This window comes from Elgaria multicarinata, chromosome 8 (assembly GCF_023053635.1).
Source record: "Elgaria multicarinata webbii isolate HBS135686 ecotype San Diego chromosome 8, rElgMul1.1.pri, whole genome shotgun sequence".
Taxonomy (NCBI): domain Eukaryota; kingdom Metazoa; phylum Chordata; class Lepidosauria; order Squamata; family Anguidae; genus Elgaria; species Elgaria multicarinata.
In genome coordinates, this window is record NC_086178.1 from 6,692,501 (window position 1) to 6,717,293 (window position 24,793).

A 24,793-nucleotide genomic window follows, 5' to 3' on the forward strand; every position below is an offset into this window, starting at 1 on the left:
CTCACGGAACTTATCAAAGTTCAGTATTCGTTTTCATTATCTTAATTAAGCACATAGCGATTGCTTTGATGGATCAAAAGTCCAGGGCCATCTCTAGCATTGCTCAAAGTACGTTGCAGCCCAGGCTGCCCAACCCAGGACCGCCATTGGCCATGATGGGTAGGGATTATGGGAGTTTCCAGTCCAACACATCTGGTCCAGTCCAACACATCTGGATGGTGCCAGGTTGGCAGGGCCGGCACTTCCCTAGAGGACAGTTAGGCAGCCGCCTAGAGCGCCAAGGTAAGGGGGCGCCGAACGGCACACCCGGAAGTCGCCCTCCCACTCCCAGAGCTGCTCTGGCCGAGTGAGGGCAGCTTCTGGGCGCGCCGTACCGAAGCCTTCCGGCCCCCCCTTCCCGTGTCCCTGGCTTGGCTTCAGCTGGGCGCCTGCCCAGCAGCCGAAGCCAAGCCGGGACACTGGGGGGCGGGGGCGGGCGGCTCCACGTTCTGACTTCCGGTGCGCGTCGGGCGTCAGAATGTGGAGCCATCTGACCTCCCTCCCCAAGCTTCCCGGCTTGGCTTCGGCTGAGCACTCCCAGCCAAAGTCAAGCTGGGACGCTGTGGGGGGGAAGGAACGGCTCCACGTTCTGACTTCCGGCGCGTGACAGAAGTCAGAACGTGGAGCTGTTTGACTGCCCTCCCCCAGCTTCCTGGCTTGGATTCAGCTGGGCACTCCCAGCCAAAGCCAAGCCGGGACGCTGGGGGGCAGCGGCGAATGGATGGAAGTGGAGCTGCCCGCCCGCCCACCCCACCACAGCGTCCCGCCAAGCCAGGAGGACTTCGGGCAAGGGACAGGTAACCTGTCTCCACCTACCTGGGGTGGGGGTGGGATATGGTGGGGTGGGGGTGAAAGCAGCTCACCTTGCCTAGGGCACAAAAAAGCCTGGCACCAGCCCTGCAGGTTGGGAAACGTTGGCCAAATTTAATAGGTATCTGCCAGGCTCAGCCTGTTCAGCCACTTTTGCTTCCCATTTATCCTGAATCGTTTACGTTCAGAGTCACTAGGGCTCTATGGAAGGAATCCCTGGAAGGTCAGTTAGATCAGAGGTCAGTGGACTGTGGGGTTGTAGGATTTGCTTTGGGGTTGATGCTTGTTACTAGCACTCCAAAGTCCACAAATCAAGGCCAACTGGGGTATAGTGGAGGAAGCAACGGAGTCCTTACCGCACCCCATGAGATATATACACAGTGTCTACAAATTAAGAACATAACAAGAGCCACGCTGGATCAGACCAAGGGCCTATCTGTTCACACAGTGGCCAGCCAGCTGCTTGTGGGAATACCCACAAGAAGGACAGCACCCTCCCACCCATGTTCCCCAGCAACTGGTGCATATAGATCTCTGGATTACAATAGATCAAGGCCAGTCAAAGTGGCCAGTACAGCTACACAAAGACCCGGTCAAAGGCAGCCAAATAATACACCCATTTTACAGATGAAGAACATTGAGGCCAAGAGACCAGATTCTGTTTCTTTAAAAAAAACAAAAAACATTTCAGTTTTATTTGCTCTTGTCAAACAACTGGGAATCTGAACCCTTTGCTGATGTATTTGCAAACCGCCCAGTGATCTACCAGGAGATCCTGACCTACCTTCTGCCTGCTCCTGATTTAGAAAGACTCCAAATCGCAGGCGAGGGTGTAACGCCTCCCTAGCCAGCCACTTGCGGGGCGATGCGCCTGCTACCAAGTGCTGACGCTACAGGTTTGCCAGTCCTAATCTGTCCGTGTCTCCTGTCTGTTCTTCAAGCGGAAGAAGAGAAGCCGGCATTCTGGAACCAACAGGCCTCCAAAGCCATCCAGGAAGCCCTGAGACTCTCTCAGCTGCACCACCGAGCCAAGAACCTCATCCTTTTTCTGGGAGATGGTGAGTGGCAGGCCCACGCATTGAGCTCCCTGCGCTGCAGAACGTCTTGACCAGACAGTCTGCTCTGTGGTGCCTGTGTGTGTGTGTGTGTGCATGCATGCAATAATGGTCCCAGGGTTTTGAGCAAGACACCCTCCATCTTCTCACCGCTGGGGTCACCAGCTGCTCTTGTTCCTCCTCCTCTTCCTCCGCGCTGCTACCATTTGCTTGCTTGACAAGCAGGGAGCCAGGAGGCAGCGGTATCTCCTGCGCCCCCTTCTCATCCCCATGCCTGTTTAGACTAGGGCTGTGCACAGACCCCCCCCCCCCCCGAACCGCTTTGTGGCACGATCCAGAACTTCCGGATCAGGCCTGAACCAGTTCTGGTTGATCCACCCGTCCCCTGCTCCGCTCCGCAGAGCGAGATCTGGCTCTGCTACCGTCACCGCATGAACGGCTGTGGCACAGCCGCCAGGTAAGCCAATCTCCCGCCCCCTTACCTGTGTCCGTCGCGGTCTGTCGCAGGCTTCAATTGAGGCCCTGGTTGAAGCTGGAAAAGAAGGCCTCTTCTGGCTTCAAGCCGGGGCCTCAGTTGAAGCCCACGACAGACACAGGTAAGCCCCCTCCCCCCTGCCCCCTTACCTGGCTCCGCCGCCACCACATCGACAGCAGTGGCGGAGCCAGTTAAGCGAAATTCACCCCCACCCCCTTACCTGCCTCCGTCGCGGGCTTCAACTGAGGGCCTCAGTTGAAGCCCGCAATGGAGGCAGGTAAGCCCCCTCCCCCCTTACCTGGTTCCATCGCCTTCACTGCATGGACTGCACTGGCACCGGCAGTGCCAGGTGAGTCCCCCTCCCCCCACTTACCTGCGTCTGGAGCTCCGGATCGAGGTGAACTGCTTCGCCTCGATCCGCAGGCCCCCCGACCCGATTCGTCTCCACCTTCGTCGGAAGCGAATCAGGCCGCTCCACTATCGCTTCTCCGAACCAAAGCAAAGCGGAGCACAGCCCTAGTTTAGACCAGAGTGGGAGAGGCAGGAGAACAAGCAGGTTGCTAGGCTGAAGAGGTAGAGCAATGCCAGGCGCATCTTGTCAGTGGGCCCGTGCTCGGGTGTTGGCCCTCGGCCGGTGCCCCACCATGCCGACTCACTGGCCCTGTGAGTTTGTGTGTAGAACTAAGCACGCAGGTGCGGCAAGTACCCATGCAGAATCAATCCAGCCTCCCTGGGTCTCACAAGCAGCCCAGAGCACACAAGTTGCTTCTCCCAAGCCATCTCTTTCCAACAGCCAATTCAGGCAATCCTAGAATGGTCACTCTCCCCGCCCTTCCTTCCTGGGCTTGATATTACCCCCAGGTCAGGACAGGCAATCTGAATTGCCCAGAATTCCTGTGCCAGGAAAGTGTTATCTTAATCGGCTTTAAATGGCTCGTGTTAACTGGTGGGTCCCACCCAGAAAGGTGTGTCCTGAGGACATGGTCACCTGTGGTTATTTAAAGGGTCCTCTATCTATCAAAGCCTGAGCCCTGCAAGTTCAGTGGGAGGAAGAGTTCTGTGAGGTGTGTGGAGGGAGGGGGTTGATCTGGTTGTGATGTGATCCTCTAACTTGCCATGGATGTCATCTTCAGTAGTGGTTTGAGAGAGCACAAGTGCATTGCCTCTGTTGGTGTGCATGTTTATTTCACTCCACAATTCATTCTGGACAAATAGGTTTTGCAGGTTATTAAAAAAAATAGAAAAATGCCTGCAGCACCTGTTTGTCCAAAGAGTCATAAGTGGAATGCGAGCATGCATTAGGAGCACCGATTCCTATACTAAACATCCTTTCACTTTCTGAAAAGACAAACCCCTCCAGCCTTAATCTTGAGTATTGGCGCCCCATGTGGGTGACGGGGATCAGATAGAGGAGAAAGACTCCCTTTGCAAGGCAGCTGTTCTCGGGACAGTTCATATGGGGGGGGGAATGTAGTGGCCAGGGAGATCACTGTCCAGATCCATCCCCCCCCACACGGACTCTCTCTCCTCGGCAGGCATGGGCATTCCCACCGTCACGGCTACGCGCATCCTCAAGGGACAATTGCAGGGCCATCTGGGCCCCGAAACACCTCTGGCTATGGACGCTTTCCCCTACGTGGCGCTTTCAAAGGTAAGAACATCAGAAGAGCCCTGATGCTGGATCAGACCAAGGGTCCATCTAGTCCAGCACTCTGTTCATGCAGTGGCGAAACAGCTGTCAGCCAGAGACCCACAAGCAGGACACAAGTGCAACAGCACCCTCCCGCCCATGTTCCCCAGCAACTGGTGCACACAGGCTTACTGCCTCTGATACTGGAGATAGCACACAAACTTCAGGGCTAATACCCACGGATAGCCTTCTCCTCCAGGAATTTATCCAAACCCCTTTTGAAGCCATCCAAATTGGTGGCTGTGGCGTTACACCCCACAAGTCAGTTCCCAAATGTATGTCTGCAGTTTGTAAGTCTGTGGTGAGAATGTCTGGGGAGGGGGGAGGAGGGATATATAAGGGAACGACGGAGGGGATTGAGGGGGACTTTTGAGGTCCTCTTAGGGCAGCCTTTCTCAACCTGGGGCGCTCCAGATGTGTTGGACTGCATCTCCCAGAATGCCCCAGCCAGCTGGGGCATTCTGGGAGTTGTAGTCCAACACATCTGGAGCGCCCCAGGTTGAGAAAGGCTGTCTTAGGGTCTTTAGTGCTCTCTGAGTTTAGAGTACTTAAGTCCTGGGAAATTTGAGGTTCAGGGTAGAGAGTGGTGTCCTTGGAGTGTGGTGTGCACGTAGTTGACGTATATTAATCAATACAGATAATAAAGAAAGCTCAAGAGTGATTGTGTGAGAGAAAGGAAGGCGTGTATGTGAATGAGTGAAAGGATTGGATGAAAGTTTCAAAAAGGGTTTTAAATGTTTTATTTGAAACAAAGCTTGTGTACTTTTGAAAATAAATTTAAATTATTTTGTTTTTAACTACCACAAAAATCCCATGTGTCTGTTTGGCATTTATCATCTAGAGTTTACATATTTAGCACCCACTCTGACAATAATTCACCTCAGCACATATAACTCACAGTGTTTTATTTTATATATTGAAATCCCTCTCCATTTTAAACCCCTTTCTCCACATAGTTTGGAGGAAGGCGGTTTTCGTCCCTCGCCTCAGGCGTATCAAGCGGTGATGCTTGGCTTGAGCAGGGAGTGTCCGCGGCCAGGCCTGGTGTTCAGAGCCTGTGTCATGGCAGTGGCCATCAGTGACTTGTGAATTCCATATTTTAACTATCAGTCAAAAAGCTGCATTAAAAATAAAAAAGCTGCAGGACGATCAACGCTGCGTTCGCGATCAACATCCAAAGTGTTTGCATAGTGTGGTTGTAGAACAACAGAGAACCGCCTCACTGACGGTGGGGGTCTGCCATTCCTCTGGCATTCTCCATCCTGTTACAGGCTACTGGACAGGGCTGCCTGCCCTTCTCTCTCACCCAATCGATTGGGGCCTGAGGGATCTCTTTCACCCTGAGGGCCGGAGTTGCAGGAACCTGGAGTCACCAAACTATTGGCAGTCTGAGGAAAGAGGAGCAATCTGGCCAGCTTGCATTGGCTGCCTATACATTTCCGAGCCCAATTCAAGGTGCTGGTTTCAACCTATAAAGCTTGGGACCACAATACCTGATGGAACGCCTCTCCCGACATGAACCTCCCCGTACACTGCGCTCAACATCTGAGGTCCTCCTCTGAGTGCCTACTCCGAGGGAAGCTCGGAGGATGGCAACAAGGGAGAGGGCCTTCTCGGTGGTGGCCCCCCGACTGTGGAATGATCTCCCCGATGAGGCTCGCCTGGCGCCAACGTCGTTAACTTTCAGCTGCCAAGTCAAGTCTTTCCTCTTCTCCCAGGCATCGAACGGCATTGAACGCCAAGTTTGTTTTTTAATGCACCCCAGAATTGTTTTAAATGGATGCTGCTGTTTTTATACTGTTGTTTTTATGTCTCTGATGGTTTTTATATTTTGTATACTTTTAACGTTTACTCTTTTTAGCTTTCGTGAACCCCCCCAGAGAGCTTCAGCTGTGGGGTGGTATATAAATGTAATAAAATAAAATAAATGAATGAATCACCTGGGAAATCTAGGAGGGTGGAATTCGGCCCACGAGCTTCAGATTCCCAACCCCTGCATTAATAGGATTGCTACTTGTCCTTCCCTCCTCCTCCCTGCCCCCCCCCAAGCGTGGGAGGTCCATCCTTTGGTCCCCCTAGCCAGCCAAGTCCTCTTTGTCTTACTGCAGACGTACAACGTGGACCGGCAAGTGCCGGACAGTGCTGGCACCGCCACCGCCTACCTCTGCGGGGTGAAGGGCAACTATGAGACCATTGGGGTCAGTGCAGCTGCGCGGCTCGACCAATGCAACACCACAGCGGGCAATGAGGTCGTGTCGGTACTGCAGAGAGCCAGAGAGGCGGGTAAGTCTCAAGAGGGCAGAGCGGGAGGGACCCGGAGCGCTGGACTCTCCCCTTGGCCTAGCACACGTGGACAGCATGTGTGGGATGCCAGGACTTGAAATAATAGATGATGATGATGATGATGATGATGATACTACAAACGAGAAGGATCTTGGAATTGTTGCAGATCGCAAGCTGAATATGAGCCAACAGGGCGATATGGCTGCAAGAAAGGCCAATGCTATTTGGGGCTGCATTAATAGAAGTATAGCTTCCAAATCACGTGAGGTACTGGTTCCTCTCTATTCGACCCTGGTCAGGCGTCATCTAGAGTATTGCGTCCAGTTCTGGGCTCCACAATTCAAGAAGGACGCAGACAAGCTGGAGCGTGTTCAGAGGAGGGCAACCAGGATGATCAGGGGTCTGGAAACAAAGCCCTATGAGGAGAGACTGAAAGAACTGGGCATGTTTAGCCTGGAGAAGAGAAGATTGAGGGGAGACATGATAGCACTCTTCAAATACTTCAAAGGTTGTCACCCAGAGGAGGGCCAGGATTTCTTCTCGATCCTCCCAGAGTGCAGGACACGGAATAACGGGCTAAAGTTAAAGGAAGCCAGATTCCAGCTGGACATCAGGAAAAACCTCCTGACTGTTAGAGCAGTATGACAATGTAATCAGTTACCTAGGGAGGTTGTGGGCTCTCCCACACAAAAGGCCTTCAAGAGGCAGCTGGACAACCATCTGTCAGGGATGCTTTTGTTGAGTTATGGCTTTAGAAGCTGTTTAGTTATTGCACAGACTGGGTTTCTGGCACATAACCTTTTGTGTTAAGTCTCTGTCTGGGCCCTCCAGAGACTAGCAGAGATTACAGCGGTTCTCAGCCAAGTCAGCAAAGATGTGAATTAAGACAGAAATTTATGTAGGTTAAAATAAACCTTTTTACTGGCAAATAAATATATAATTTAGTTATGGCAGTACAAATACAAATACTTACAAACGGTCAGTCAATACAGCTCACATGAGGGACATGGAAGTTATACAGGAACTTGAAAATACATTTACTTTTATAGACAACCTGTACAATGATGCAACTCCTTGCAACCCTTAATTGAAGACAATCAGTTAGACAATTATTCAATTATGGCACTCAATGTCCAGGTGTAGAGTTGACCTTTAAGTTTCTGCTGAGTCTTCTGTTCCTCCAGATCCTCAGCAATTAACAAATCAATGGAAAACATAACCAGGATCCATTCCAGGATCCAACAGTTTTAGGGCGGATTCCTGCAATGAGCAGGGGGTTGGACTCGATGGCCTTGTAGGCCCCTTCCAACTCTGCTATTCTATGATTCTATGATTCTATGATGGTGGTGGTGGTGATGACAACGACCTGTGAGCAGGACAGGATCCCTAAGGCAGAACAGTCCTCTGGATAGAGACCAGTAGTTTCAGGCAGCTCACCACAATGAAAAAGATAATAGAAAGAAGGCCCCCGGGAGGAACGCCATTCCTGGTCAGTTTTCATCGGCAAACATATTGGTGGCTTTCTTGGTAGTTTAATCAATTCATGCAATTCCCCTATGTTCAACCCCATCCTCTGGCCAGTGAGGTAGACGCCTCAGGCAGCAGATTTTCGGTGTCCTGCAGGGCTGGCCGAAGAAATTTTGCTGCTGGAGGTGAAGAACAAAATGGCGCCCTTCCCATTCCATGATTAAACACCCGAAAAGCCCTGAGGCTGGATCAGACCAAGGGTCCATCTAGTCCAGCACTCTGTTCCCACAGTGGCCAAACAGCTGTCGACCAGGGACCCACAAGCGCAACACGGTGCAACAGCACCCTCCCACCCATGTTCCCCAGCAACTGGTGCACACAGGCATACTGCCTCTGATACTGGAGTTAGCACATAGCCATCAGGACTAGTATCGCTTGATAGTAGGGGTGTGCACGGACCCCCCGCTCCGCTTCACTTGCAGATCTGCGATTTTTGGAGCGGGCCGCTTCGCCCCGCCCCCGCTCCGCCCACTTCCGCTCCACTCCGCTCAGAGCTCCGGATCCGGATCGGAGCTCCGTTTTCCCCCTCCATAGGGTTGCATTGAAAGCTAAAAAATTATACAACTTTTTTTCTGTTCAAGTTAGAAACCTCATGTTTGGCACCATGACACCTCATGGATGTATACACACGCACGCCAAGTTTCAAAGCAATCCCATCATCCCCTGATTTTTGGGGAATTTTTGAAAATCGGGCACCCCATTCACATCCCTTTCGATAGCACCGTCAATTTGCACGTTAGAAACCTCAATCTCACCACCATGACAGCTTATCCATGTGTCCCCATGGACGCCAAGTTTCAAGGCAATCCCATCATCCCCTGATTTTTGGGGAATTTTTGAAAATCGGGCACCCCATTCACACCCCTTTCCATAGCTCCGTCAATTTGCACATTAGAAACCTCAAACTCACCACCAGGACAGCTTAACCATGTGTCCACATGCACGCCTAGTTTCAAGCAAATCCCATCATCCCCTGATTTTTGGGGAAATTTTGAAAATCGGGCACCCCATTCACACCCCTTTCCATAGCTCCGTCAATTTGCATATTAGAAACCTCAAACTCGCCACCAGGACAGCTTATCCATGTGTCCACACGCATGCCAAGTTTCAAGCAAATCCCATCATCCCCTGATTTTTGGGGAATTTATGAAAATCCAACACCCCTTTCCATAGCTCCGTCAATTTTGCACGTTAAAAAACCCCCTCAAACTCACCACCATGAAAGCTTATCCAGGGATACATACGTACGCCGAGACTCAAGGCAGTCCCATCATCCCCTGTTTTTTGGTGGGGCTTAAACCTGCAAAATTTGGAACTTCCAAAACTCCAAGTGAGCGCAGGAAGGACTTCTCCCCTGAGTCAAAGCCACACACACACAACATCCCTGCGAGGTGGGCAGGGGAGGAGGGAGGGAAGGCAGGCAGGCATGCAGCTGGCATTTCTGGGGGCATAAGGAAGTGAGCCAAGGATAAGCCAGTAATGCATATAAAATGGAATAAATAAATAAATAAACAAAGGAGGGGTGGAATTAAAAGCAGCAGTGTTGCTGAATAAACAACAACAATAACTTTTTTAAAAAGGCTATATCTTTTACCAGCAATAGGGGGACGTGCCCAGGGGAGAGGGAAGCAGCTGCCAGTTCAGCTCAAGAAAGCCATTGCTTCACCAAGAGCTCTGAGAAGTAAACGCTCACTTCAACTCATAACAGGCATCGCTCCACCACTAAGAAGTAAACGCTCTCTTCGACTCATGATAGGCATTGCTCCACCGTTTTACTCTCTTTGGAAGGCTCTGATGGCCTTCCAGTGCAGGAGAGAGTGGGGGCACGTCCACGATGAGATGCCCTAGGGGAGCTCATTCCCTTGCACCACATCTTTTCAGTTGTTCCCCAAAGTTAGGGTGGGGAGCAGTGCTCTCTTATTATTGGCTTAGTATATGATTTCAGGTTGTGTTTGTGCATTTGGTGGGGCTACTGTGTTAAAAAACACTGGGAAAAGTCCGTTCAGATTAAGAAAGAGAAGTTTCCCAGAATCCCAAGTTACCCGTTTTGCCTATGCCCTCCTCTAACTTTGGGATCATGTGATCATGACCGGGAGCTGACTCTGCCCCTCAGCCCTTTGAAAAAGGTATTTTTCCCGCCGATTTTTTAAAAACTTCTAGCGCGCGACCCGCACCACGCAGAGAGGTGAGAGTAGTCTCAAAATGACCCCCATCCACGACTCTCTGTGCACAAGAATTTTCAGAACAATAGCTTAAAAATCAACCCAGTTATCCCCAATTCTTTTCCTCAATGCAATCCTATGGGCGAAAACCGCGCGCTGTCCGTTTACCCGATTTTTAAAAAATTCTAGCACGCGACCCGCATGACACAGAGAGGTGAGAGTAGTCTCAAAATGACCCCCATCCACGACTCTGTGCACAAGAATTTTCAGAACGATAGCTTAAAAATCAACCCAGTTATCCCTGATTGTTTTCCGCAATGCAATCCTATGGGCGAAATGTTTCAAGATGGCGATCGGAGCGCTCTGCCTGAACTAGGAGCTCCGAAAAATGGCCGCTTCTCTTCGCCTTGCTTCTAGGGGTCCGCGGTCCGCTTCTACTCCGCCTCTGGGTAAGGCGGAGCAGGCCAATCCGCTACTGCTTCTCCGCTCCTAATCGGAGCGGAGCATATGCCTACTTGATAGCCTTCTCTTCCAGGAATTTATCCAGACTCCTTTTAAAGCCATCCAAATTGCCCTCCTCTGAACCCGCTCCAGCTTGTCTGAGTCCTTCTTGAAGTGTGGAGCCCAGAACTGGATGCAATCCTCAAGATGAGGCCTAATCAGGGCCGAATAGAGGGGAACCAGTACCTCACGCGATTTGGAAGCGATACTTCTATTGCCATTATACGTTTTTTTGTTTTGTTTTTATTGCCAGGGTGATTGTGGGATTTTCCATCTCACTTGCCAGAATAACTTGGCTGGCTCTGGGTATTAGGCACCTTGAAATGGGTGGGAGGTGGGTCTGGCATTCGTTGCTCTGCCTCAGGTAGCAAAATATCCTGGGTCGGCCATGCCCCCTCCATGCCCGGGCCACCAGGGGACAACATCCCAGCAAATGGCTACAGAGGTGTTTGGATTATTCTTAATTTTTCCCAGTCCTTCATTGAAAGGCTTCTGAGTCTCTGGAATGCCTTCACAGAGGTAACCCCTTAATTCCAGAAATAGGAAAGGCAGCTAGGCTCCTTAAAATAGCCTCCCCCTGCCATTATGGGAGTTGTAGTCCAACAAATCTGGAGGGTGCCAGGTTGGGGGAAACTGCCTTAAGGACTGAGAAAACACACTCTTTATGTGCCCAGAGGTACTGCCTTTGACCTCATTCCTTCCAGGAAATATCAAACTGGAGAGGGGAATCTGGCATTGGCTCAGCTCTCGGGGAAACTGGCGTTCCCATTGGGATCTCTTGCCAGTGCGTCCTCTCGCTGACTCTCTCCCTCCATTCCAGGCTGGTCTGTAGGGATCGTGACCACCACGCGAGTCCAGCATGCATCATCGGCTGGGAACTACGCCCACGTGGTCAACCGGGACTGGTACTCTGACGCCAACATGCCTGAGACGGCGATTTCAGGGGGCTGCAAGGATATCTCTCAACAGCTCCTTGAGAATGTCAACCTCACGGTGGGTTGGGGAGACGGTCCCTCTCCCTCCCCTTGGGACTGCAATCTGGTCCCATCAGCCCCTTCAGGTGAGGCGGGAGGGGGGTGTATAGCTATCCTGGGAATTTGATTCAAGAGCGGGGGATGGGGGGATAAATCCCTATATTTGCTGGGGATGGTAGAACTTGTACAGTAAGACATCTAGTGGGCACCATGAGGAACCACGTGAGCCATATCTGAAAACACAGTAGAACACACTGATGAGATCAGATGAGATCAGATGAGACAGGGACAAGATGACGGAGGGGTTAGGTCAGAGACAGGGTTTTAGGAAGGGGAGAGAGAGTGAATGAAGGCGTCAGTGAAGGTCTGTGGTGATTGTGCAGGGGTTGTTTGAGAGAGTGATTTTGGAGTATTATGTATGGGAGGACCTATACTCATAGAGCCATTTAGGAGCTACTTGTTATTTATTCAACAACTTTTTATAGTAATTGATAAAACTTTCTTTGCTTATGAAATCCTACACTAAGGCGTAAGGGGGAGGTTATAAAGGGAGAATGTAAAGGTTAAAGCAGTGGTTCCCAAAGTGGGTGGTACTGCCCCCTTGGGGGCGGTGAGATTGCATAGGGGGGCATTAAGAGGCAAGGGGGGAGGCAGGGGGGTGCCTGAGGTGGTCTTTTCCAAGAAGCGCCTCTCCAGAAGGTCTTAAAACCCAGGGACATTTTTATGGGAGAACGTAGTTTGGTCCCAAGCCATATAGGGGGAAGAATCCGCACATGTATTAATACTGTTTAAGAAGAGTCCTTTTAACGGTGAATTGAAATGTTTCAAAAGCACCAAAATGCTAATGAAGAGACATACCTTGCTTGGTGTGCCCCGCCACGCCGGCTGCAAAACAGAGACGTTGGCTCTCTTTTCCCTCCCTCACTCGGCAAGCCTGCGGTGGGTGCTTCAGATTTTGAATAAATATTCCATTAATTGTTACTGTTTTGAATTTTATTGGTATTATCTTCCTTAATGGGTCATTGAAAACGGCTATTCTGAATAATGATTTTTATAGTGTAGGGTAGGGGGCACTGGGCATGAGTTTGTGTAACCCAGGGGGCGATTACCTGAAAAAGTTTGGGAACCACTGGGTTAAAGTCTGTGTGTCCTCACAGAGCGAAGGCTGAGTAAGAGTGCGTCCTGAGCCCTAAAGATCCTGGTGGCAGCATAAAACAGTAATTCAAAGAGCCTTCCGGAAGAGAAAGAAACTTTGGGATTTGGCAGGCGGCGAATTCCACAGTCGCACTGAAACGCTACTGAAAAGCAGGGCTGAGTACAGCCCCGCCGATTCATTTCGAAGGCGGATTTGGAACTCCCAGTTCGGTACCAATTCGACTCAGGATGCTTCGGGCCTAAGGCGACCCACTTTGGATCCGGATCCGAAGCGAGAGCTGGGCACCCCAAAGCCAGTCAACTGTTGTGGCTTCCTGGACGCCCACCTTGCCGGTGCCACGCGGGCACCCGGGAAAGACAGGCGCGAGGCCCAACCAGGAGTCCGTTATTCCCCCCTCCTCCTCCCCCTCCCACTCGTGGCTGTAAAAGGCCATTTCAATAGTTTGTGACCTTAGATGTAGGAAACGACAGAGCCCCCCTCTTTTTTGAAAAGGCGGGTCTCATCGATGACCCACAACTTCAGGATGGCTCAGGTAAGTCCCACGGGGCTTACTATTGTCCTGGATTGGGCTGAAGGAGGAAGAAGTCATTTTGTCGCTGCTGTTGGCCAACAGTTGGGAGTTGGAAACTCTTGCCAGTCTACGTCAAATCACTCAGCGACTTACCAGTAGATACTGACGTACCTTCTACCCACCCCTCATTTAGTGCCTTTGAGGTCAACACTGGCACTTTAAATTTCTGCACATCATAGCTTTGTTAAGGAACAGGTCAGGGTTCCCCACCCACCCCCAGGGCCGGTGCCAGACTATTTTGCGCCCTAGGCAAGGCGAGCTACTTGCACGCACACCCCAAATTGCTCGGAAGTCCGAACGTGTGCGCCGAGTGGAGAGCTGGGACTGGCTCGCTTCGATTTGGGACTGAGCCGTCTGGAATTCACCAGGACTTACTTCCGTGTGAACGCAACCCGCTATGCAGCCTGGCGTCCCGATTCCCTCCGCACGTTTACTCGGAGGAATAAGGCTTCTGAGTAAGGAGGCATAGGCGGATCGGGCCGCACTGGTGCCTCCTGGTGCAAGGCTTTCTCGGATGCAAGTCCCGTTGATCCATGTGCGCAGGATCAGGAAGCAGGAGAGTTTGCCTTGCGAGGAGTCCACACGTCCCTGGCTTTCCTGGGGGAAGGGAGAGGGAGCCCGCTTGCCCGCCTGCCTGGACTTCGTGGCCTGTTTGAGGAGAGAGGCGAGGTGACCCGGTGCTAGGGTGACCATATTTGGGAAACCAAAAAAGAGGACACCTAGTATGTGTGTGGGGAAGCAGCTTTCTGAGTCCTGCAGAAAGTACGTTATTCCCCCGCCACCTTAAAGAACCCGATTGGAGTGGAGGAGGGGAAAGGATTTCATTCTGCACCACCACCATCCACTCCAATTGGGGCCTTTTCTATAATGTCCACGAATGACCCACTTTCCCCTTTAAGACCTCAATTGGAGCTCAGGGTGGGGGAATGATGTGCCTCAAGAAAGCATGTCATTCCCTCCTGCCATGCTAATGGCAGCCTTAAAGGGGAAGGTGTGTCATTCCAGGACATTATTGAAAATTACAGAAAATCGCTCCTGACACCATGGAAAGAACAAAAACCAGGACAAATCCGGGGAAATCCTGACAGTTGGTCACCCTACCCGGTGCCCTTTCCTTGGGAGTAAGGCAGAGGCTGGCTTGGGCCAGGGTCGAGCTCCCCACATGCTTTTTCTTCTTCTGGTGGCGGCCACCCGGCTCTGGGAGGGTGGCTTCCAGGCGGAAGTCCGAATGTGGAGCCCCCACCCCATCCCAGTGTCCCTGGCTTCGCTTCGGCTGGGCGGGCGCGGTGCACCACCTCACCTGCCCAGGCCCAGCTGAATCCTCCGGCCGGCTCACAGCCAACACCGTGCCTGGGTCCAGCTCCAGCTGAGAGCCCCCTCCCTCCTGCTACCAACTGTCTCTGCAGAGGCCACCAGTGAGGGAGGAAGCAGCAGCCAGGCCCCTCTCCACCGTGCCTGGGTCCAGCTCCAGCTGAGAGCCCCCTCCCTCCTGCTACCAACTGTCTCTGCAGAGGCCACCAGTGAGGGAGGAAGCAGCAGCCAGGCACCTCTCCATCGTGCCTGGGTCCAGCTCCAGCTGAGAGCCCCCTCCCTCCTGCTACCAACTGTCTCTGCAGAGGCCACCAGTGAGGGAGGAAGCAGCAGCCAGGCACCTCTCCACCATGCCTGCGTCCAGCTCCAGCTGAGAGCCCCCTCCCTCCTGCTACCAACTGTCTCTGCAGAGGCCACCAGTGAGGGAGGAAGCAGCAGCCAGGCACCTCTCCACCGTGCCTGGGTCCAGCTCCAGCTGAGAGCCCCCTCCCTCCTGCTACCAACTGTCTCTGCAGAGGCCACCAGTGAGGGAGGAAGCAGCAGCCAGGCACCTCTCCACCATGCCTGCGTCCAGCTCCAGCTGAGAGCCCCCTCCCTCCTGCTACCAACTGTCTCTGCAGAGGCCACCAGTGAGGGAGGAAGCAGCAGCCAGGCACCTCTCCACCGTGCCTGGGTCCAGCTCCAGCTGAGAGCCCCCTCCCTCCTGCTGTCACCTGTAACTGCTGAACTTTCCAACTAAGATTGTAGTGCCTGAATTTCCTTTCCTTTCCCCCCTCCTCCTCCTCCCTCCCAATCCCCTTTCCTTTTGTGTCATGTCTTTTAGATTGTAAGCCTGTGGGCGGGGACTGTCAAGAAATACTTTTGTAAGCCGCCATGAGAGCCTTTTTTGGCTGAATGGCGGCATAAAAATCCTTAAATAAATAAAAATAAATAAAATAAATAAACAACGCGCGTGAGTGCTGCACGGCGCTCCTCTTAGCTTAGCGCTCTAGGCGGCCACCTGAGTGGCCTCTGTGGTAGCACCGGCCCTGCCCACCCCTTGGCCAATTGGCCACCTGACTTCCAAGCCACCAGCGACACTTCCTTTCTTGTTTATTTATGAAGCCAAAGATCGCTTGTTTGTTTGTTGATGCTTGTTTGTTTGCTGATGCCATCCTTATTGTGACGTGACGCTTCCCTGGCAGGTGATCCTGGGTGGTGGCAGGAAGTACATGACCCCAGCAGGTACGCCGGACCCCGAATATCCCACCGCATTCAACAAGAGCGGCATCCGGAAAGACAGCCAGGACCTTATCGCCAAGTGGCTTAATTCCTCTTCGGTAAGTTCCTCGTGTGTTCAGGCGTTGGCGGCTTGAGTGGTGTCCCCCTTGCAACGATGGGTGTGTTGCGCGGCACAAGGCGCATGTAGAGTCTTGCGAAAAGCAGTCAGTGCATGCTCTGTGCCAGGGCTGTGGTGGTAAATGCTGAAGTGCAGGGTCTCATTGTGGGAGGCCCCACAGCCACGCCCCTGAGGAGAGCCCCCAAATGGCTGTGTGGATCTGTATCAACCACCCATGTTCTAGATCTTCTATCTCCACCAAGAGCAGGTCTCCTGTACAATTCGCCCTGCGCACTCAGGTCCTCTGGGAAGAATTTACTTCAGCCAACAAAAACAAGGCTGACAACTATTACCCAGAGGACCTTTTCTTCTGCTGCTCCCAGTTTGTGGAATGGCCTGCCGGGAGAGATTCGTCAACTTAACAGTCTTCCAGAATTTAAGAAAGCCATGAAGACTGATCTCTTCCGGCAGGCCTACCCAGCGGAATTTTAAGATGCCTTTTTTAATGGTGTGCTGCTTTTAATGATGCACTGGTTTTAATGTTTGAATTAGTTTTATGTATTTTATGTTGTTTTTAATTGTGTTGTACCCCGCCTCGATCCAGAGGGAGAGGCGGGTAACAAATAATTAAATAAATAAATTATTATTATTATTATTATTATTATTATTATTATTATTATTATTATTATCTTCATTGCCCATTCAAGACCTGGACAACCCCAAAGACTTTTACGTTATGACAGCGAGCAAAACGTCGTTGCTGGGAAAATCTATTTCTCCCCAGCTACTGTGAGGTTTGCATCTAAGCTTAGAGGGAGAGTGGAATTCTCAGGGAGATGGAATCGTGGTATCCATGGTTCTCCGAAGGTGCTGCCCCTTCAAACTTATGAGCCCCAGCTCTGCTATGCCACTGCTCTGCGCTCAAAAGAGGCCTCTCTACATTCTGGGCCGCAGTAATCCAAATTCTGCACCAAGTTCCGCACAACTCCGTGAAGTCCATAACTTAGGCCAACTGGCATAATGGAAGGATCAATGGCTGCAACTGGACTGGATAAATTCCTGGAGGAGAAGGCTATCAATAGCTACTAGTCCTAGTCTTGATGGCTATGTGCTACCTCCAGTAACAGAGGCAGTAAACCTACATATACCAGTTGCTGGGGAACATGGGTGAGGAGGTGCTGTTGCACCATGTCCTGCTTGTGGGTCCCTGGGTGACAGCTGGTTGGCCACTGTGGGAACAGAGTCCAGGACTAGATGGATTGATCCAGCATCAGGGCTCTTCTGATGTTCTTAAATATGGCCAGGCCCCTGTTCATGGCCTGGGATTCCATAGGTGCCAAGTCCCCCTTGCCTCAATAAGCATCCCTTTGTAGAAATACCCCATCAATGCATACTGGGTTGTCTATGGTCCAGTAAAGGTTGGTGGCTCTGGTTTCCATGGGGCTGTGATTGCATTCCGGGGTTCAGTCAGGACCACTCAGAACTCTAAAGGAGCTAGTCGAGGTGCTGAACCTATTTTGCTATGGGTCCACAACAACAGGCCAATGCTGGGGGTCAAAAGGGGCCACTATCTCAGTCCAACTTACCCAGCATAAGAGGGATTATGGCCCAGTGGCGCAGAGCATTTGTTTTTGCATGCAGAAGGTCCTGGGTTCAATTCTTAGCATCCCCTGTTAGCAGGATCAGGTATAAATAAAGGACCTCTGGTTAAGAAGCGGGAATGCCACAAACAAAACTGTGCTGAGTGGACAACTCTGACTCGTTGGTCCCGTTCAGAAGACACCTTAAACCATGGCTTTAACCATGGTGGTTAAGCCAGGAAGCCAGGCTGTGTTCAGAAGACACCTTAAACCATGGCTTTAACCATGGTGGTTAAGCCAGGAAGCCAGGCTGTGTTCAGAAGACGCCTTAAACCATGGCTTTAACCATGGTGGTTAAGCCAGGAAGCCAGGCTGTGTTCAGAAGACACCTTAAACCATGGCTTTAACCATGGTGGTTAAGCCAGGAAGCCAGGCTGTGTTCAGAAGACACCTTAAACCATGGCTTTAACCATGGTGGTTAAGCCAGGAAGCCAGGCTGTGTTCAGAAGACACCTTAAACCATGCCTTTAACCATGGTGGTTAAACCAGAAAGCCAGGCTGTGTTCAGAAGACACCTTAAACCATGGCTTTAACCATAGTGGTTAAGCCAGAAAGCCAGGCTGTGTTCAGAAGACACCTTAAACCATGGCTTTAACCATGGTGGTTAAACCAGAAAGCCAGGCTGTGTTCAGAAGACACCTTAAACCATGGCTTTAACCATGGTTGTTAAGCCAGAAAGCCAGGCTGTGTTCAGAAGACACCTTAAACCATGGCTTTAACCATGGTGGTTAAACCAGAAAGCCAGGCTGTGTTCAGAAGACACCTTAAACCATGGCTTTAACCATGGTTGTTAAGCCAGAAAGCCAGGCTGTGTTCAGAAGACACCTTAAACCATGGCTTTAACCATGGTGGTTAAACCAGAAAGCCAGGCTGTCTTCAGAAGACACCTTAAACCATGGCTTTAACTATAGTGAATAAAGCAAAATGCCATGGTTAAATCTGTGGTTTAAGTTGTCTTCTGGACATGGCCTGTCTTTTTGGCTTAACTATCATGGTTAAAGCCATGGTTTAAGGTGTTTTCTGAATGAGCCCGCTATAAGGCAACTTCCTATGTTCAGCTTGTCTTTCCACAGAGTTGCTTCTCTGCTATGAATGAGGTGAGTTCTATTTAGCCTGAGAGGTGTAGACACCTTTTGACCGTACCCGTCTCCGGGTTCCTTCCTAGGGCACCAAGTATGTCTGGAACCGAACAGCACTGTTGGAGGCTGCGGATGACCCGAAAGTGAGCCGCCTCATGGGTAAAGGGTTCAAATTCCTACCCACCTCCCTGCTGCTTTCAGGGATGCCTTACTCAACTATGTTCTTGTGGCAACAGGCATTGAAGATCAGTTTATACATGCAGGAGAATCAAGTAGCAAAGACTTCCTGGATTGTACCCACCTTAGGCTGCAAGGATTTATTTTCGTATGTGAATGTTTCCCTATGATGGGATGGGGGAAACCTCCCTCCCCATAGAAAATGAATGTGTTTGAGGAGAAGCCTTCAGGCATGCCCGCCCCACCCCAATCCTCCCCATATCCTAAAGTGGTACACTCCAAGAAAAGCTGTAACGCTTGATGGTGTTGATTATTATATCAATTGGCCCTCAGACAGCACTATGAATGCAGTCCTCTTACCCATCAATCCTCTTGTCAGGATCAGGCCCAGTCTCCCTGGTGTATCCCAAATCAAACTTGGAGCCTGAAGAAGAAGTAGACCAGCCAAGACAGGGAGCAGCGGAGGAGATTCTTCAAGACTCTCGAGGGATTAATGAGGAATCTTCCCAGGAGCCAGGGCTGGCGCTGCCATAGAGGCAGCTCAGGCGGCGGCCTAGAGCGCCAACCAAAGGAGGGCGCTGAACAGTGCACCCGGAAACTGCTCTCCTAGAGTGGCTTCCGGGCGGCTGTTCCATAGCTGCCGCCCTGGCCGTCCCCCAACCCCAGCGTCCTGGCTTCGAAGCCAGGACGCTGGGGTTGGGGGGCGGGGGCTTCAGAATAGCGCGCCGGGAAGCCACTTCCGGGCGCACCACTTCGAAGCCTCCGCCCCACCCCCAGGACACTGGGGTTGGGGGGCGGAGTGGAGGCTTCAGAACGGCATGCCAGGAAGCCACTTCGGGGCTCACCGCTTCAAAGCCTCCACCCCGCCCCCCAACCCCAGTGTCCTGGCTGGATGCTGGGGTTGGGGGTGGGGTGGAGGCTTCAGAACGGCATGCCAGGAAGCCACTTCCGGGCGCACCGCTTCAAAGCCTCCGCCCCGCCCCCCAACCCCAGCATCCTGGCTTCTAAGCCGGGAACGGGGAGTGGGGTGGAGGTGCGCCTGCCTGCCTAGGGCGCAAAATAGTCTGGCGTCGGCCCAGCCGGGAGCTTATCATACAGGAGGCCCAGGCTCAGTGGTAATCACTCCCCCCTCCCTAGGAACTCAGCCTTGTCAGAAGGGGAGGGAGCATCGAAGCTGACAGATCCCAGGATGAGGCAGGCGGAGCTGAGAGGGGGTGAGAGGCAGTCCTCTAGGCTAGACACCTGCCAGAGGTTATAGCTGGAAGTCCCTCCTTGAAGGAGGGGTTCGGTAAAAATCTGTTCGACACAGGGGGAAACTGTCCATTTGATAGTCAACTGCCTTGCTTTGTTACGCTATTTAAGCTTAGGAGGTAGCTCCTAGCATTCACGCTCAATTCAGGGGTGAAGCAGGGCAGTGTCTATGTACTGAATAAAGCAGTGGTTCCCAAACTTTTTCAGGTAACCACCCCCTTGGTTCCACAAACTCATGCCCAGTGCCCCCTACCCTACCCTATAAAAATAATTATTCAGAATAGCGGTTTTCAATGACCCACTAAGGAAGATAATAACAATAAAATTTAAAACAGAAACAATTAATTGAATATTTATTCAAAATCCGAAGCACCTGCCGCAGGCTTGCCAAGGGAGGGAGGGAAAAGAGCGAACGCCTCTGTTTTGCAGCCGGCGTGTCAGGACACACCAAGCAGGGTATGTCTCTTCATTAGTGTTTTGGTGCTTTTGAAATATTTCAATTCACCGTTAAAAGGACTCTTCTTAAACGGTATTAATACATGTGTGGATCCTTCCCCTATATGTCTTGGGACCAAACTACTTTCTCCCATAAAAATGTCCCTAGGTTTTAAGACCTTCTGGAGAGGGGCTTCTTGGAAAAGACCACCTCGAGCGCCCCCTGCTGCCCCTTTGCCTCTTAGCGTCCCCCTATGCAATCCCACCGCCCCCAAGGGGGCGGTACCGCCCACTTTGGGAACCACTGGAATAAAGCTTTGTGGGATGCACGGCAGACCTCTTTATTGTCTCACCTCTCGTTGGGAGGGCTGGGAATCCCGACACCTCTCTCCCTCACCTGCCTCTACCCAAAGGCACTTACACCTGTTGTGGTCCCCTCCCATTACTCCTAGGTCTCTTTGAACCTGGTGACATGAAATATGAGCTGAATCGTAATAACCTCACTGACCCATCCCTGGCGGAGATGATGGAGGCGGCGATCAAAATCCTGAGCCGAAACCCCAAGGGCTTCTACCTCTTTGTGGAAGATAAGTTGGGTTGGGGACCCTTGGGTGCTTCTGGCTTGTCCCCTGGTTGGAAAACCCTTCGCTTCTGTCTCATCTCATTTCTAGGTCCTCATGGCACTGGGGGTAGGGGAATCAAAGTCTCAGAGACTATGCAAGGAAAGCTGAACCAATCAAAGCAAGGGAAGTGGGTACATCCTTGCCCTGTTCTTTGGGGGTTGTGAATGCTCCCCTTCCGACATCAGTGGCAGAAACCACTTGCCAAATAATGGGGCTGGTTAGCCGTGGTTAGGCCACTAACCCCTTTGCAGCAAATGGTTAGGGAGCGTGTTTAAACCATGGTTATGTAGCCACTGTGGTTAGGAATGGTTCACGCCACACGCTAAGCCGTGTTCGCTCAAAATGCTTAACCACCGTGGCTTCTCATGGCTTCCAAACAGGGTCACAATGTCTAAGTTGCCCTTTATTCTGCACGAGGTAAGATCGACTTTGGACACCATGACGGCATCGCCAAACGGGCCCTAACCGAAGCCGTGGAGTTCGACAAAGCCATCCAACGGGCCGGGGAGCTGACCCAGGAACACGATACGCTGAGCGTGGTGACCGCCGACCACTCCCATGTCTTCACCTTCGGCGGCTACACGTTGAGGGGCACCTCCATCTTTGGTATGGGGCGAGAGGCGATTCATCCAGTGGGGGGGAGGGGGAGGGAGGCAAGGAAGGGGAGGATTGGCGGGCTTGGATGCTAACGCATAGCAGGGCTTGAGAGCTAAACGGCCTCCCTTACAGGGTTTCAGAAATGGGGTTCAAGCCGCAATGGCAAATTCCAAAGATTATGGTCGCGTCAATCCCATGTGGATGCATCCTCATAAGATGCTGGAGAGGCTGCAAGGGTGAAGTATGTGCTTTGCATGCAAAAAGGTCCCAGATTCAATCCCTGGCCTTGCTAATTAAAAAAAGGATCTTGTGTAGCAGATCTGGGAAAGATCTCTGATGGGGATCCTGGACAGCCACTGCTACCCACTGGAAACAAGGTAGCGTGCATGAACCCCTGACCTGCTACGCAGCACAAGGCACTCTAGACCAGGGTTGTCGAATCTCTTTCAGCTCGAGGGCCGGGTTTAATTTCAGAGATGCTCTCAGGATCCGCATTCTGCTGGGCGGGGCAGAAGGGGTGGAGCCAGAAGGCCAAAAATCCCAGCATATTTTAGCTTAAAGCACTTACTGCCAAAAACTAAGCCTTAGGAGAGGGTTTTAGAAGAGGGGGAAATGGCACAACCCAACAGCTTTCTGGAGTACAGGAAAAAGCAGAATTCCCCCCACCCACCCCGTCTAGATCATTCACTTCTCCTCTCCACAGGTTTGGCCCCCAAACGAGCAGGAGACAACAAGACCTACACGTCCATCATGTACGGGAACGGGCCGGGCTACCAGATCACCAACCAGGGCCGCCCCAGTGTGGACGCAGCAGAGAGTGGTAAGAGGGCTGGCACGGGGTGTCGGCCGGTCTGATGGATAGGGCGGGGGTCTCAGTGGTCAACAGTGATCATCAACCACACAGCTGAGGTGTGGATTCTCCTATGGTCTGGATTCGAAGGATAAAGGGATGACCCACGGTTGTTATGGGGTGGTGGTGGTTGTCTTTTTAAAAAAATTAAATCAGCTGTAGGGGCCCTAACGTTGATTGTAGCAGTAGTGCTGCCGACGGTGGTGTTTAACACCCCCCTCCCTGTTTCCTCATCTAAATGGGCACGGTAATGGACTGGATGAGGGCTAACAAACTGAGACTCAATCCAGACAAGACGGAGGTACTGTTAGCGGGTGGTTCTTCTGTCCAGCGAGGTGATGTTTGCCCTGTCCTGGACGGGGTTGCACTCCCCCTAAAGGATCGGGTCCGTAGTTTGGGGGTGCTCTTGGATCCAGAACTGTCACTTGAGACACAGGTGAACTCAGTGGCAAAGAGCACCTTTTATCAGCTCAGGCTGATATACCAACTGCACCCTTATCTGGACAGAGATAGCCTAACTACAGTTATCCATGCTCTGATAACCTCTCGCTTGGATTACTGCAATGCGTTATACGTGGGGCTGCCTTTGAAAACGGTCTGGAAACTTCAACTGGTGCAAAACAGGGCAGCACGCTTACTAACAGGGACTGGCCGGCGAGACCACATCACGCCAGTCCTTTTCCAGCTTCATTGGCTGCCAGTCCAGGTCCGGGCCCGATTCAAAGTGCTGGTATTAACATTTAAAGCCCTAAACGGCTTGGGGCCAGGTTATCTGAAGGAACGCCTCCTCCCATATGTACCTGCCCGGACCTTAAGATCATCTACAGGGGCCCTTCTCCGTGAGCCCCTGCCAAAGGAAGTGAGGCAGGTGGCTACCAGGAGGAGGGCCTTCTCTACTGTGGCACCCCGGCTGTGGAATGAGCTCCCTAAGGAGGTTCGCTTGGCACCTACTTTATATGCTTTTAGACGCCAGGTGAAGACCTTTTTATTCTCCCAACATTTTAACCATCTATAAATTTTAAATAACATGGTTTTAAATTTGTAATTTTGCATTGCTGCTGTTTTTATCTGGTTGAGCTTTTATATTGTATTTTATATTATGGTTTTATACTGTTGTTTTATATGTTGAATGGTTTTAATTTTTGTGAACCGCCCAGAGAGCTCCGGCTATTGGGCGGTATAGAAATGTAATAAATAAATAAATAAATAAATAAATAAATAAATAAATCATAGAATCATAGAATAGCAGAGTTGGAAGGGGCCTCTAAGGCCATCGAGTCCAACCTAGGGTGACCATCTGAAAAGGAGGACAGGGCTCCTGTATCTTTAACAGTAATGTAGAAAAGGGAATTTCAGCAGGTGTCAATTGAAGAGGGTGAAATTCCCTTCACAAAGTCCACAAAGCTTATGTCAGAATAGATTTGTTCATGTTTAAGCTTCCACCCGACTCTCTCTCCCCGCCCCCACTTAAAATCTTGGAAAGAGGAAATGATGGAAGAGTTTTGATTGCATTTTGATTGGTAGCATGATCAGCTGTCTGTCTAGAAGCAGCCTTAAGATGCAAACTTATGTATGTTTAGGCAGAAGAAAAGGCCTAGGGCATGTTGGAAATTGTAGTCTCCTTTCCTGTCTAAAAATGCATAGCTTTGCACCCTTAGAGAAGCAGAATTGGGAAGGAGCAGGTGTAGTGATCAAGTCTGGGGCAGGAGGTAGAAGAAAGAAGCAAAGCCATTGGTCAGGATCAGTCATGGGATTAGCACCAGGGAGAGGACTGGATGAGGGTGGGATAAGCAGGGAATGGAGGTGGACGATGTCCCTTCTGTGGTCAGCTCATCTGTGTTGGGCGTGGGACAGTGGAAAGACGCAGCCCCAATGGGCCATGCTCAGTTCAGGCCCGGTGGTGCAAATGGCGCACCAAGATAACCTGCAATACAGCAACGGAGGCGAAGAGCGCAGGGCAGCAGTGACAGCTCCATATTTCTCCCTTTGCCTCTCACTAGAGGATGACACCTACCACCAGCAAGCTGCCGTGCCCCTCAGCTCGGAAACCCACGGTGGCGAGGACGTGGCCATCATGGCCAAGGGCCCCATGGCTCACCTCTTCCACGGAGTGCAAGAGCAAACGTACATCGCACACGTCATGGCGTACGCCGCCTGTTTGGATCCGTACCAGAACTGTGGCCTCCCGGACGATTCTAACTCCGCCAGCTTTGCCACTCCTTCCTTCGCTGCCCTTCTCCTGGTCTCCTTGCTTCTTTTGGGCTGTTAA

The 24,793-nt window shown here is 51.5% G+C and overlaps 1 protein-coding gene across 1 annotated transcript; it reads left to right on the top strand.

Moving 5' to 3' along the window:
- Window positions 1-1,714: 1,714 nt before the first annotated feature.
- LOC134402376 (intestinal-type alkaline phosphatase 1-like) lies at window positions 1,715-24,793 on the top strand. The gene is made up of 10 exons (XM_063131793.1): window positions 1,715-1,907; window positions 3,915-4,030; window positions 6,178-6,352; window positions 11,363-11,535; window positions 15,739-15,873; window positions 18,678-18,750; window positions 20,907-21,041; window positions 21,492-21,683; window positions 22,378-22,494; window positions 24,525-24,793. Exons 1-10 carry the CDS (start codon window positions 1,715-1,717, stop codon window positions 24,791-24,793), a joined length of 1,578 nt encoding a protein of 525 aa, XP_062987863.1.

Coding starts and splice junctions, on each gene's coding strand:
- LOC134402376 (XM_063131793.1), top strand. CDS start 1,715: ATGCGCCTGCTACCAAGTGCTGACGCTACAGGTTTGCCAGTCCTAATC. Junction 18,751..20,906: donor GAAAGTGAGCCGCCTCATGG/GTAAAGGGTTCA, acceptor CATTACTCCTAG/GTCTCTTTGAACCTGGTGAC. Junction 21,042..21,491: donor CTTCTACCTCTTTGTGGAAG/ATAAGTTGGGTT, acceptor TTTATTCTGCAC/GAGGTAAGATCGACTTTGGA.